The 15,207-nt window shown below is 42.1% G+C and overlaps 1 protein-coding gene across 2 annotated transcripts in view; it reads left to right on the top strand.

The window, feature by feature from the left end:
* Unc5d (unc-5 netrin receptor D) overlaps positions 1–15,207 on the top strand; it is a 506,477-nt gene that overhangs the window by 433,654 nt on the left and 57,616 nt on the right. The window contains exons 9-12 of one of the 2 annotated variants that reach the window (XM_050146837.1): positions 3,027–3,041; positions 3,823–4,008; positions 8,055–8,432; positions 12,005–12,089. In XM_050146837.1, coding sequence (XP_050002794.1) covers positions 3,027–3,041; positions 3,823–4,008; positions 8,055–8,432; positions 12,005–12,089 — 664 coding nt within the window. The remainder of the gene's footprint in view (positions 1–3,026; positions 3,042–3,822; positions 4,009–8,054; positions 8,433–12,004; positions 12,090–15,207) is intronic. The other variant, XM_050146838.1, reaches the window with a different exon arrangement.

Genomic DNA, 15,207 nt, shown 5'->3' with positions numbered 1-15,207 from the left:
ATGAGTAAAACGTACAGTCCAAAGTGCATTTTAGGACCCCTAAGCCCTGTAAGTTCTAACACTCACAGTCAAGCACAGTTGATTACACCACCTAGGACAGAGTCATGCCAGACAGGGGACCACTTGGGCTGGCACTTGGCAAGTAGGTAGATAAAGATGGGCAGATCCTGCTGGAGGCATGTATATTACACTGACCAGGATGCAGGGTCTTTTATTAGCAGTACCCACCTGACAGGTCATTCGAGTGCAGTTGAATGTGGAAGAGCAGTGCAGTGATGGGTCAGGAGGACACGGGAGTGGATGTGGAAGCAGCTACATGTCCTGGGAAGTCACTGTGATATGTTATATGCTATGCAGTCATGTGTCCCCGCAGCTCCCCTCAAAGGAATAGCCACGTCCCCTTAGCCAAGTCAGTGCCCTCTGCATGCGTATCCACGTGACTGAATAGACTTGCATGTGATGATTCTGCATGCCAGTGTGGGAGTGTAGCTGTAACACACTCACACATGCACACATACACATGCACATAACTTTCTCTATCTACTAGGAAGCTAGTAGAGAAAACATGGAGCTCTTTTGTCCTGAAAAAAAAAAAAAAAAAAAAAAAAAAAAAAAAACTCTATTAGCTACCCAGAATCTATAGGGAAAACCACTCTATCCACTCTATGCTCTTGAAATCTTAGAAAGAAGTTGGCAAAGGGGAAGGAATAGTGCACAGCACAAGCAGGCAGATAAAAGAGAGAAGACGACAGGAGAAAGAAGTATGGAAGTTCACATTTACAAGAACTTGGGCTGTGGTTAAGGATACCTGGTTAAAACTCTTGAGATATAAAACGGGGCCTGGAGTATTTGTATATGCCATCCAGGCTGAAGCTGAAATACCAGGAATCTATAACCATCTGGCTTATGGACAATAACTGACTGAGAATGTGGGCTGTGTGTAAACTCTGTGCAAACACACGACAAAGTTGGCTCTCATCTTTTTTTTTTTTTTTTGAACTGATGGAATTATTGCATACTGAATTTGGTGACTTCCAGATTATTCTTGTGAAATCAGTACCACTTTGTTCTTCTTTCTGTAGTAATCCCTCCCTGGTGGCTAATAGCTTTCCCAGGTGTCAGGGATATAAACTCCACCAGGGCCAATGCTCACCTACGAGTCTAGCTCAGTGTTTTTGTTTGTTTGTTTGTTTTTGTTTTTGTTTTTTTGATACAAGGTTTCATTGTAGCTTTGGAGCCTGTCCTAGAACTAGCTCTTGTAGACTAGGCTGGCCTCGAACTCAGATATCTGCCTGACTCTGCCTCTCAAGTGCTGGGATTGAAGGCATGTGCCACCACCACCTGACTCCTAGTCAGTATTTTAAAGAATTTACTTTTATTTTTAATTATGCTTACATGTGTGCCTTTGCATTGGTTTGCGCTCATGTGTGCAGATACACACAGGACAGAAAACGGGATTAGATGACCTGGAACTGGATTTCTCAGCTGCTTTATATGGTACTGAGAACCAAACTCTCAGGTTCTCTGCAAGAGTGTTCATAAGCATTGAGCCATCTCTCTGCTCCCTTTACTCACGTGAAATATTTTTAATGTAATATTTTGTTCTTGTAACCTAAGTCAGATGATTCAGAAATTTTCCTGGGAAAGGAAACATGATAAAGAATACATGCCCTTAGTCTAAAGGGAAGGATTGGAATGATGGTGATAATTCGGCCCCCTTATGTATCAAAGACCGAAATGGGAATCTGGAAGGGAAAGGCAGCTTTCCCTTGTCTCCCTCTTTTGTCTGACCAGGCTCACATCCAGTGATTTCCATTTTGAGCTCTTGAATTTTACCTTGGTAGTCTCCCTGGCTCCTGGCTCCAGTCTTCCCGTTTCAGTGCCTGGAACTCTAAGAATGCCTTTATCTCGACTTTACAAGCTCAGCAGCAAAGCAGCTGCAGTCAGTACACAGCCAGGCTGCTCCCCTGCATGTGCTCCTTTGTTAAGAAGGTGTGTGCTCCCCAGAAGTATCTTTTCAATGGTTTTCTCACCACTCAGCATTATGCAAGGAAGGAAAAGAGCTAACTGGTCTCAACTCCAAGTCCGCTCACTGTGCCCTGTGTCCTGGTGTGATGCGTCTCCTGTGATCAGTGTGCTCTCTGCCCTGAGTGTCTTTCTTCCCTCCAAGGAAACACGGGGATGGGGGCATGACCGGGTTGGTGGATGCCTCCTTGTTCCTCCAAAAGAAACGCAGGCATAGCATGGAAATTCTGCAGTGGAGGTGTGGTTCCTGGTGTCCGCAGTTCTGGGGAATGATGGCAGGGTGTCTGCCTGCCCCCATCCTGGAATTAGAATGAAGCTCTGCGTCTTACCCTGTTGCATGGCACAGCTTCACAATGCTTTGCTTATTAAACGTGTCTGTGGAACTCCTGACCTTTCAGGCCTGACTCCTTCTGACGGCTGTGCTCCTCTTTGCCCGATATTTTCATGTGTTTCCTGCACTACCGCTGATTTGGTTCCGCTTGGTCTCCACGTTCACTCTTTAATTTGGTAACACCTTATTTTATGGCCCACTAACTTCGTTGAAAATAAATTCACTTTATACTTGTGTGACTAGCATTACCCATTTGATAAGTACCATTTTAGGGTGCGAGGAATGCATAGTAAGTGTGATGCAATTACAAGGTAAATATATGATGTGTTTCTTTTATCCCCTCAGCCCAACCCTGGATGGCAGAATAATTATTTCGGACCCATTACGTGTACTTGCTACATAATCTGTTGGGAACTTGATTATGTAGTTATTTCTTGCCACCTTCCATTTCCATACACTCTGGGATGTTGCCTTTTAGGATTGCCTTGTTTTAGATAATTCTTCTATGTTGAGTTATAATAGCCATTATCAACCTGCTTCTGGGATGAGCCACACCCAATATGTGTCTGGAAAAGAATTCAGCTGTAGCTTCTCCTGGGGGTTGGGGAGACATCCACATCCTAAAATTAAACTAACGTTTTTATTTTTGCTTTGCCCATGCATTCAATAGGATGGAGTAGGCGAGGTATGGGAGAATCAGCATGTGACCCCTAACAAAGTGTCAGAGTCTAACAGTGGCTTGGTACCAGAAAACAGTTCCCATAGACACAAGAGCCCATGGTAAAAAAAAAAAAAAAAAAAAAAAAAAAAAAAAAAAAAAAAAAAATTTACCGTGGACATAAGAGCCCTCAACAATCAAACTATTCCTGTCTCACATAAAAACTGCTCTCGTGATGATTACATATGCAAAACCAAGGTTATTGCTGTACTCTGACTGAGTATTTATATCAAAGTTGACATGCTCATAAACTCTAATCTCTTCTAACTCTCATACCATGTTAGCACCCTACCCTAAACAGCTTTATGCTAATGCATGTGCCCCAAGCCCCCAATGAGCAGAGAAGCCCCTCTTTTTTTGTCATTTGTGTGAGTCTGTTTTCCCTCAAATAAAAATAAAAATATAAGAACACTTTTCAGGTAACTATGACTTCCTTAAATAAGTTAAGGAGTTGTTTGTTCTTACTAGAAAAAAGTGTTATATTCTTTGCAAAATTGATTCTCTCCAAGTCCATTACATGGTAAGCTACCTTCACACAGTTAAGATATTTTGACTAGCCCTGCTCGGATTTATACAAGGAGCTTTGGAAACATGACTAGTATGTGAATAAGAGTCTAACTTGAAGCTAGCTTCCTATGTGATCTGAGCAGTAGGCTCCAGACTCCAAGAGCATACCATGTTCTGTCCTGGGGTGGTTCTATGGCCTTAGCCCATGTTAGCCACTTAGGACTTCTCTTGTGTCTTTCAGGCATTGAAAATGCCAGCGACATTGCCTTGTACTCGGGCTTGGGCGCAGCTGTCGTGGCCGTGGCAGTCCTGGTCATTGGTGTCACCCTCTACAGACGGAGTCACAGTGACTACGGCGTGGATGTCATTGACTCTTCTGCATTGACAGGTGGCTTCCAGACCTTCAACTTCAAAACAGTTCGTCAAGGTCAGCGGCATAGGTCCCCCAACACCTTATCCTCAGGACCATGGGCCTCACTCACACAGGGGTCCCCATGTTGTTGACCCTGTGTGAAGGTAGCTCTTGGTCCTGAGAGCCGCTACCAAGGTGTTTCCATTCATGACAACACCAAATTTGATAAAATAATTTTCTTGGTCCTCAGCAACTGTTAGGATGCATGGATCTCAATTTATTATTGGCAACATTCTAGTGAAGTAGTTCAACCTTTTATATTTAGAATGCTTAATGAGTTACTGTTCTCAAATTATCCAACTTTTATCTTTAAAGAAACCTGAAATACTTTATATGTTTAAGAAACACTTTATATGTTTAATTTCATTAACTAAAATAGTCAGCACTAAAGGCTGAGGAAACAGCTGTAGATCACAACTTCCCAAACACCTTTATTATATAGATTTTATAATTTACTCATTTCGAATAAGTAAAAAGGATTTAAAAGATATCTGAGGGGTCAGTTAGACAACGACAAAATGAAATTCCAGGCTAAAGGACTTTCAGCTACTGCCAAGTCCAACCAATTTTTTGTTGTAGGGAAAGAAACATTTTTCATGTCAACTCACAGCCATGCTCTTTCTCAAAAGAGAGAGAGTCATTTAATGCTCTAGTATGAGCCAAACCTGTTCCTGAATTCAAGGTGGGGATAGGACATATTTGGTTTTAATTTAAGGCAAAGAGAAACTGTTTTTCTTCAAAGAATGGAGTTTTCTACGTTGAGCCTCATTACCCATGCCATGGCTTTTATTTCTCTTCATAGTATAGGTATTACCTCTCCTAGATGTTGAAGACTTTCTGTGCCCACTGTCTGTTGGGCACACAGGCTACTGAAGTACAAACCCAAACCTGATACCACAGCAATTAAGACATGACTAGGAGAGATGGGCTTCTCCCCTTGGCTTTTATTTCTGGGCACCTCTGTGTTAAGCTGCTATTGGTGAGCCAGTATTGTGTCCAAGTCCCCATGTTTTAAAGCCAGTTGTATTATCGTACAAAACAGCTATGAGGCAAAGCAGTTATTCTGAGTCACCGCTTCACAGCTATAAAATGAGAATGCTAACATCCTCCTCACAGTGTTCTTGTGAAATCGAGTTTGCCTAGAATAACACGGGGAAGCCCTTGGCATTTGGGAAGAGCTCATATTCTGAATATAGCGCTAGATGGTCACATGTCCTCCGATCAGGGGATATCAACATGTTCTGTGGAACAGCAAGTAACAGATACAGGAGGTTGGCAGTAGCCTTTCCTAAACATGCTTAGGGAACGGTGATTTACAAAGTTGGACACCTCTCCTCCTAGAGAAGTGTGTCAGAATGTTGTTATATTGTGAATCTCTAAAAGAATCACTTCATCAGAGCATCTGACCACCCTGTTAATTTTTTGTCTAAGAATTTCATAAATATCATGATAGAAGATAAAATATCTTTCTATAACTGTTACTCTCCCTATATCCATTGACAATGAACTTCATGTTTATAGACTGTGACTTTAACCTCCACTGTCCTGAAGATGGTATCTTCATGAACATGACTAGTACCCCAGGCAGGGAAACACCAAGAATGTTAGGCAGAATGGCATCCCAGTCTCATTTCTGCAATGAAACTGTAATGAAATACCTCAAAGAAAAGAAACTCAAGGGAAAGAGGGTTTATTCAGCTGGCAATTGCAGATGACAGTTCCATCATTGCTGGGAAGTCAAGGTTAGAATCGGAAGCAGCTAGTCATGTCCACAGTTTATTGCAGAGAGAAATGAACGCTTATATTCTTACTAGTGCTCAGCCCACTCTCTCCACTCTTACAGGGTTCAAGACCCAAACCCAAGGAATGATGCTGCCACAGTGAACATGTTATTCCCACATTAGTTAACACAATCCAGACAGTTCCCCACAGACATTCCCACGGGTCAATCTGATCTTGATAGTCCTTCATTGAGACTCTTTTTTCAGGCGATTCTATGTGTGTCAAGTTGCCAGTGAAATTAAAACTAACCTTTACAAGTATAATCTGCTATGGTGTGGACGAATACAGCCTCAGGAGGTGTAGACCCCTGGGTTCAATGCCTAGCACTGCAAAATAAGTAGGCAGATAAGAAGATAGAAAGGAGCCAGACAGAATAGCATGCTTATATTAAAAGAAGAAAATAGGTTTCTAAAGAGAAGATAGGGGTAAGCAGAAGTGTGTGTGTATGTGTGTATGTGTGTGTTGGTGTGGGGAGCAGGTAACTGGCCCTAATCAGGCTTAAATTAAGTTGGCAGTCAACATTTTCTATTATAGATTTGTGCATGTGAGTGTGTGTTTTGTTTGTCTGTGTTCTCTCATTCTCTCTGTCTAGTTCTCTCTCCCTCTCTCTCTCTCTCTCTCTCTCTCTCTCTCTCTCTCTCTGTATGTCTGTGTCTGTGTCTGTGTCTGTGTCTGTGTCTATGTGTTTCTGGTGATGGGACCCAGGACTTCAAATATGCAAGGCAAGTTTTCTACCACTGTGGCCCCTAGCCTCGTACATACATCTATACCCAGCTACGTTCCTGGTCTGTGCTGTCTACATTTCAGAAATAATTCCCCCATGTGCTAGGCGAGTCTTTTAAGAGTAGTCAAATAATCAAAAATTAAGCCTCGAAAGGTGGGAGTTTGTGATCAAATAGCCAGGAGGTTTGGGGCTATGAGATTTTGAAGTCTCCATGGAAACTGCTGTTTCATACTGTTTTCAAATGTGTTACATTCTTCAGTCCCTCTTTTTCTTGGGAAGACCAAAGACAAGAGCAAGGTTATCATCTGTTGAACTCAGTGTGGTTCTGTTAAAAAGGACTGCATGATGGTGGCTGCATCTCAACACAGCAGCCCAAAGATGGAGAAAGGGCATCATCAAAGGGCCATTAGCACTGCATTCTCACGTCTTATTTTCTCTGTGATTCTTGGTTCTTAGCGCATCCCGACGCACTGTGCAAAAAGTCAAGGTGATAGAGCCTCTCTTGGTGCTTGTACAAATTAGGAAAATAGAAAAACAATAGAGACTAATGTAGTACTGTCTAGAACTGAAACATTTTCAAAAATATCATATTTGAAACAATTTTTTTGGTCAGGTCCCAAAGGGAAATTTTTTAATATGATTTGGGTTTCAATTTGAGCTGTCGTATTGATGAACTGATGTGGGTGGGAGGCTCGGGAGGGAAGGATGTTCGGTTATTTACTAACAAATGAGATTACTTCATCACGAGAAAATATCACAGGCTTCGATTAACATTTGGCTTGGGAGAAAAAAAAAATGGTGAACCCAACAGATGATTAAAACCCCAGTCCAATTTCTTCTGTTTTTATGAAGATTGTTTTGTTCATTTGTTTTAAGCCAGAAAGGCTACCTTTCTGACATGCCTCCCACATACAAGCCAAGCCAATCTCCACTGGAGCATTAATTCCCTGCCAGAGTAAGGTGTGTGATGTTCAAGGACATTGGCTCCTCAGACCGTGATTGGTAATGGACGCACCTCCCCGACCCAGCTCCAGGAACCACTCAGAATCCCACAAGGGATTTCCCACAGCCTCTATGGGCTCATCGAAGCAACACTAAGAGTCACCAAACTGTGCCATCTCTTGCTATTTAAAAGGAACAGATGTTATTTTGCTTCAAACTGGATTGCAAAACATCTTTCTCATTTCTTCTTCTTTTTTTTTATACCTTTTCTTTGCCAGTTAAAATAATCACACAAACACTACCTGATACAGCCGCTCAATCTAGTGTCCGAATTCCTTATCTTGAAAAGAAGGCATGCAAAGAGTCCTGGGTATGAAGGGGTGGGGCCCATGGCACTCAAAAAAAAAAAAAAAAAAAAAAAACCTGGAAGGCCAGAGGTCCCCATTCATTTCCCAGACACTGGTGTGTGACTCCATCTGGGTGAGTAGAGCCAGCTGCTGCCAATCAGTGCACCCGACACCCATGCATATTCTCCGTTAATAGAAGTAACAGCAAAAGAGGAACGGGGGTGTCTCTTTAGTGTCTGAGTGACAGATCGATCTTGTCTTACCAGGAAACTCTCTACTCCTGAATCCGGCTATGCAGCCAGACCTCACGGTGAGCCGGACATACAGTGGGCCCATCTGTCTACAGGATCCACTGGATAAGGAGCTCATGACGGAGTCCTCACTCTTCAACCCTCTCTCTGACATCAAGGTTAAAGTCCAGAGCTCATTCATGGTTTCCCTAGGAGTGTCAGAGAGGGCCGAGTACCATGGCAAGAATCATTCCGGGACTTTTCCCCACGGAAACAACCGCGGCTTTACTACAATACATCCCAGAAACAAAACACCATACATCCAAAATCTGTCGTCACTGCCCACAAGGACGGAGCTGAGAACAACTGGTGTCTTTGGCCATTTAGGGGGGCGCTTAGTGATGCCAAATACAGGTGGGTGGTAAGTGTGTGTTTGTACCTTTTCCTTGTTTGTGTAAAGACTTGTTTTTTATAAGTATGCAGTAAGATCCCTCTGATTCATTGTGGGAAAGCGTCAAAGGTTGTAGCTACATTTGGCATACACACAGCTCAAAAGTGCTCCTGAAATAGGCGGAGCCTTCTCTGTGCCTGCGGGGATAGAACAACATGTGTGATGCTGGTGATAGCCATCTTTTTTCAGGCAGTATGGGTGGGCTGCCAGGTCTGAGACCCTTTGGAGTATGATACCTAAAGGATGATAAGGAGGAAGCAAACACAATCCTTTGTTACAATCTACAAGTGTCATGCCTATTCATTATGTGTGTGTGTGTGAGTGTGTACATAAACTGACAATTTAGTGCAAGAACAGTCACATGACTCATTTTCTGGCCTATGAGCCATCTCCGACCTTTGATAACCACATTAGTTTTTTTAAATTATTATTTCACTGGTTCTTGGCAAACAATGATGATGAATCTTTGCATTACCATTCTTTGAAACTCAACCATCAGTTGTAGGCTGATGTCATCAGCACAACAAATTTCTAAATATGCATTTCCCTTCTTTGAGTATTAAGGGAGGAGATTTTCTGGATATTTGTACTGGATATTTTAGAACCCTGGCATAGATCACTTTCAAAATGGCATCCTAGATATAGATCGATCTTCAGAGTTGCTACCTGAGACCCAAGTAAAGCAAAAAAGCAACTGGTTTCTCTTCTGAGTTCTATGCCATGAGAACTAACAGTGTGATGAGCCCCAGGTGGACAATGATGGCTGAGAGGGACAGGACCGTTTAATCTGGCCATGTTCTAACACAGAAATTAAATATAAAGCCAAGGTTTTAAAGAGTGGAAATGGCCACCATTTTATTCCATAAAATGAATTCTGGGGCAGGGCCAGTCTCACGGTATGAGAGCCTGTCTGGTGATTTTGTGAGTTGAAACTGAACTTCTCTTAACTTGACAGATGTTGCTTTGCCCTCCCCCAGATTACGTGTGTCCTCTCATACACTGTTCCAAAATATACTTTATTTCTGAAATATTGAGTGAGTGCCAAGACCAAATCATTCATTGCCCATATTTGCTTAATTTTCCTTAAAGAAACACAGAAATGAAAATTAGGAGAAACAAAAGATGTTTCTTTTCCCTTGTCTCCCTTTGAGGAACATTCATATTCTATAAAATAAAACTCAGTTCGCTTGTCAGTCATAACCATGAGCGGGAAGTTTTCAAGTCTACTGACAAGAACCACCGGACGAGATTGCAGCTGTACAGTGCAAATGAGGTTTAGGAAAAAGAAGTGTAGGGAATTGAAACATGCTCCTTGTTATTTGCGGGGCATAAATGCAAACTATGCCCTGGGGAACTGGAGAGCACAGAAACATGGCAAAGAAATTAGATTGCTCTGATGCCATCTATCCCAAATCGCCAGGCAGTGCACTCTGGAGATCATTTATTATGCAAAATATGAAAGAAGAAACTCAGACAGGTGGTTCTGTTGTTATACCAAATTTAAAAAGAAAAAAAAAAAGAAAAGACCTGTCAGAGTAGCTGGTAGCATTGGGGAGCTGCAATTTTTTTTAAATCAAAGGGAATTGGTGAATGGCCTGTTGCAAATGGAGACTTCTTGAAGGGACCATAGGCATAAAGCATTCCCACTGTGTTTTCTTTTTCATACTCTGCAATGTGCCACCAAGGCTCTAATGTCCCCTGCCCTACCATCCTTGTTCCTGTGATGAGCTGTCTTCAACCTCCATGTTTGAAGGCTAACATAAATTATGATTGAATCAGAATAAAAAAAAATAAAAGAGCCAATGAACGAGCTTCTTGATACAGGCTGAATTTAGGAAGAACCTGAATAAGGCTTCAATCTAAACAAAGGGAGGGAAGCTTACTTGAAAGAAATGAGATATGAGAGGATCCACAAACAGCCCCAGGCAACGACGGTCAACACAAGACAGCATAACTCAGAGCCTGGTTTTATGCTAAGAAGTTTGAATCCTTTGCATACATTTTCATACTGGTGATGTGTTTTTTCCATGTCAGGGAATGTGCTAAGTGTTGTTAATGTAACGTGACACGGTTGTCTGCTAGTCCGCTGGGCTTCTACAGAGAAATCTTCATATTTCTGTGTAATCACAGGATAGAGATCGGGAAGAAGAGGCAATAGAGAGACAAAGGCCAAACTAAGAGAAGGTTGAATGACTAGGACATAGGTTCTAGGTGACATATGAACATCCAGAATATCCCAAGTTACAGTCTGTCTTCAATACCAGGAAAAGATACCTACAATGGAGACCATGCCATTCAGTAGCTGCAATTAAGGAAGAACAGCAAATGGAAGGAACATCTGATTGGAGGTCTCCAGCATGTCAATTACAGTTATCCCACTATTGATGGTAAAGGTGCAGAGTAGAAATGCATCTTCTTACTGAAAAGCTGTGCGCAGGATTTCAACGTGCCCCGTCCTTACTTCTAGTGAAGGATATTTTCAGTCACTAGCGTGTTACTGAATAATGATGTAAATATGAATCACAAATGACTGGATTCACAGTAAGTCTCGCACTCCTTGACTCTGTAGCTGCTGCACACACACAGAGAAGAACAGGAAAAGCTTGTCAACAGCAACCTGTAAGCTTTCTCTGCCATTATGGCTAGCGAAAGGAATAAGAGTGAAAGCAGCATTGCTCACAGCATAGGATGCCCAGAGATTTTTATTTTGTGTGGCGCTCTTACTGTTTCTCTAGTTCCTTTCTTTTTGTAAAGAGAAAGTCACACTCAAGAGAATCCAAGTTTTTCCCAGATGTCTCTCTTTGTCCAAAGTAAAGGATTTTCTTCATAGTCATAAATAGGAAACGGGACATTTCACATGCGGTAGTGTAGCTTCACAATGACATGACATGCGCGTGGTTAAGTCACTGTCTCTCCTTTGACACTTCCCGACTGCTGTTTGCAGATTTAAAGTCACATTAATTGCACAATGACACAGATTATCCTAAAACTTCTCAGACTCTTGGTATTTTTCCTAATTCCTTTGAAAAAGATGCGATAATTCACATAGCCCATTCCTCAATTTCCTTGCAGATGTTGCTTGTAAGATGATCTCATTCCAGGTTCAAGGAAAATGTTAACTACCCATCATCCCAGACACCCTCTCTGGAGATGAGAACAAGACATATAACCACATTTTATTTTTAATTTGGGAGAAAGTTAGTTGAAGGGCTGATAAATTCTTATGTTGTCAGGTATAGTTGGTAGTTTCTGGTCTTGGGATAGCCAGTCTTTTAAGGGAACTGAATTATGCTGGCAAGATTTCAGATAAAAATGAACATTGAATGTGCTCTCTTTTGGTCACTGATATAGAGTAAGGGTTTTCTCATGTTTTTTAGAGGTCTTCAAGGTTTGTTATTTATAAATCATAAATCAGTAAGAGAAACTCTTTTGTGTGCGCATCAATAAGGTGCCCAAATAGCATGCTTCAAATTAATTGGGCTATTTTTGTATGACCTCTTGGCCTTTTTTTTTTTTCTTCTTCTTTTTGTCTTAGGGGTGAGTCTACTCATACCTCATGGCGCCATCCCAGAGGAAAATTCTTGGGAGATTTATATGTCAATCAACCAAGGTGAACCAAGGTGAGAGACTGAGAAGGCCAGCATATTAATCGTTCCTTGATTATTCAGTGGGACTTCTGCAGAAAATCTGAGTTTATTGTTCAAATGAGGGAAAGAGGTCTCGGGATGAAGCAGAGACTATAAAGGAAATACAGTTCTGCATTGCATCTTAAGGTTATTGGCGTCTAAACAGGAGGCATTAAGTGGGAAATGGTGAACCGGTAGACAGATGCATGGCCAGTATCTGTGCTTCAACTTCCCCCCAGTGTCACCTGCACACAAAATTAAATGACCTTTGCAGATGTTGCTTGGTGCACAGCACTGTGTGGGGCCCTCAAATGATGCTATCCTGACTCTTCAGGTTCATCAGAAGGCCCACTCCTGACAAGCAGGGAGACAGTTGTTTAGATGATTTTCCTAAGTGTTGGGAAAAATAAATGTGGTCTTCAATAGCTTTCAGGTCTGACAGATTTCAACAGCATTAAACTCAATTACATGAACAGATACAAATCTTGTCACATACTCTTTTTAATGAAAGTAGTTGGTTATTTTCTTACTGCAGCTCTAACATTTCTAGAAATGTTGCCTTCTTCCACACAAGATAAAGCTAGCTACTCTTTAGAAAGCAATTTGTCTCATAAACTGGATACATACCTCTGGCATTTTTAGTCATAACATCTTGGTTGTTTTAAAATAGATTTTCTGTTGTTGTTGTTGTTAGTATGGAATACATGAAAGAAAAATACTGGAAAGAAAAAGAGCCAGAGAAGCAGATGGTTGAAACAGATTCTTTTATAGTGATTTATACAGAAGGATTTGTGGGTACCCAGTGGTTCTACCTAGCTCTTCTATAGGGTTTAAAGAGAATGCACGGCAATATTCCGCGAGCTGGTTATTAGTGAATCTCCCAGGGGATTTAGCGTGTGGCTGTGCTATGAGGGCACGTGAAATACATTTTTGGTTGTGTAGAAATCAGTCTGTACCTACCTGTATCCACCTCCTTAGACAGCGTAATAGTCTAGATACAGATGGACAAGCCCAATTAGTTAGCATGGACTTAAAAAGGCAAAAGGTGGCCCTTGTAGAGGTGCTGATGGCTTAAGGAACTGCAGCTGGCAGATATTGGGAGCAGACTCAGAGAGGTTAGCTTTGTTTTGGCATGAAGTACCAGGCATTGAACCCAGGTACTCAAGAATGCTAGGCAAGTGCTGACCCAGTGAGCTGCATCCTCGGCGCAAGGGACAGAAAGAGCTGCGGAGAGTTTCACAGTCTTAGGGAAGTTAGTTACTTGATTGAGGTTGCTGTCTCATCTGTATGTTTTTAACTCATTGCCCCCCCCCCAAATGTCAAGTGGAGTCATCCCTCAGCACCCACAAAGGTTTGCTTCCAGGACCCTACAAAGACACCAAAACCCCAGGATGCTCAAGTACTTTATATAATGTGTCACAGGATATATGTTTAACCTACGCACACTCCCCATCCTGCTTTCCATCAGCTGAAGATTACTGATAATTCCTGATACCATATTGTGCTGAGATTAAAACTCTTCCCATTTTCAGTACAGATGAGGTTTATTGTCTACAAATGTGGAATACTGAGTACCTACTGACTAAGGTAGCCAGTCAATCCTCCCTGAGTCATGGCCTTCTGCCAATTCCGACTTCCCTACCCTTTCCCTTCATTGTAATCGATCTTCTGGGTCTGTGCTCAGCTCTTTCCATTCAAACCCATCCCCAATGCCTTCCACCTCATTATGAGAGCCTGCCTAAGGCTACTTCACATTTTTCTGAGACACCTAATTTACAGCGCACCTCCATCCCAATCTCTTTCTGGAAGCTTCCCCATCCTAAGAGGTCAGAAAACGAAATGTGCCAACAGGCATCAAGTATATGAGGACTTAAAATGCTCAAAAATATTGGAGAGGAATGATTGCATAGGGCATCCTGCAATTTTAAGGTGAGACAGAACACTGCCTATGAACTCACAGAGTCTAATAACCGTGAAAGACAGGTTGGCCTAGTGAGGTCACTCCATGGGCCACCCTTTGCCTTTTAAGTTCCATGCTAACCAATTGGGGTTGTCCATCTGTATCTAGACTATTACTGCTGTCTAGGGAGGTGGATACAGATAGGAATGGTTTCCCTAAGATTTTACATCAGTGATGTGTGTGTTTTCCTTCCTATTTTACTGTGGAAATATAGAATGGTAAAAGGCACATGTTCCCTATTGCAACCTGTTAATGTGTCTTGTATCCTTACGGAATGGACACTCTGGGCTGCAGGCTAGCCTACTTCCTTTGTAATCCTCACCCCCCCCTTGAGTGACACCAAACTATTTGAAAACTGCTAAAAATAGAAAATGCCTTTCTGTTCCCTTTTTTTTTTGTTTATTTGTTAAGCTGAGATAAATTTTTCCGTCTAAGCCAAGAAGCTGCTTTAGATCTGTGTTCTTTAGCTTTTAATCTTCTGACTAATCAGGAAAAGGCCATTGTGGTGTCTTCCTTTGTAATATCACTTGAAAACCCATTTTCATTTTATTCCATCCATCTGTCCGCATAAACTTGCCTCTAAATCTGGCACAGAGCAAAAATCTGCTGCCCCATTTCATCCCATCCCTTTGTGTCAGGGGTGTGAGAACTGGATTTGTTGATACTTATAATGTTGCCATACAGAATACAGTGGATCTTACAAACATCTTTACGCTATATTTAGATTCAGACCTACCAGGTCTTCGTCCTTACCCCATTTCTATTATCCTGCTCTAAGTGCCCCCCGCCCCCGTGTGGAACTCTTTATGATCACTCTAGGCTTTCTGCCTGACTTCTATGGCTGTGGATAGGGAATTAAAGACACAGAACAGCCCTGCTATTAAAAGAATCTCACCTGGCTCTATTTTCAGGCTTCGATGTGTGTGTGAATGTGTGTGGTGTTCATGTGTGTGTTGGTACATGGACGTGTGATTCATGTGCATATTTACCGGACACGACGGCTTGAGGGGAAGCAGGTGGCAGAGGGCTGCAGCATCAGCTGAGAGTTCACGTATGAAACTGTAAGCTGAGACACAGAGTACTGAGGAGAGCAGGAGGATTGTGAAGCCCCTAAGCTGGCCTGCCCCTGCTGCCCCTACAGCCTGATGATAC

Source organism: Alexandromys fortis, unplaced genomic scaffold (genome assembly GCF_014885135.2).
Source record: "Alexandromys fortis isolate MF-2015 unplaced genomic scaffold, M_Fortis_MF-2015_v1.1 scaffold_55, whole genome shotgun sequence".
NCBI lineage: Eukaryota > Metazoa > Chordata > Mammalia > Rodentia > Cricetidae > Alexandromys > Alexandromys fortis.
This window is presented reverse-complemented; position numbering and strand designations above follow the sequence as displayed.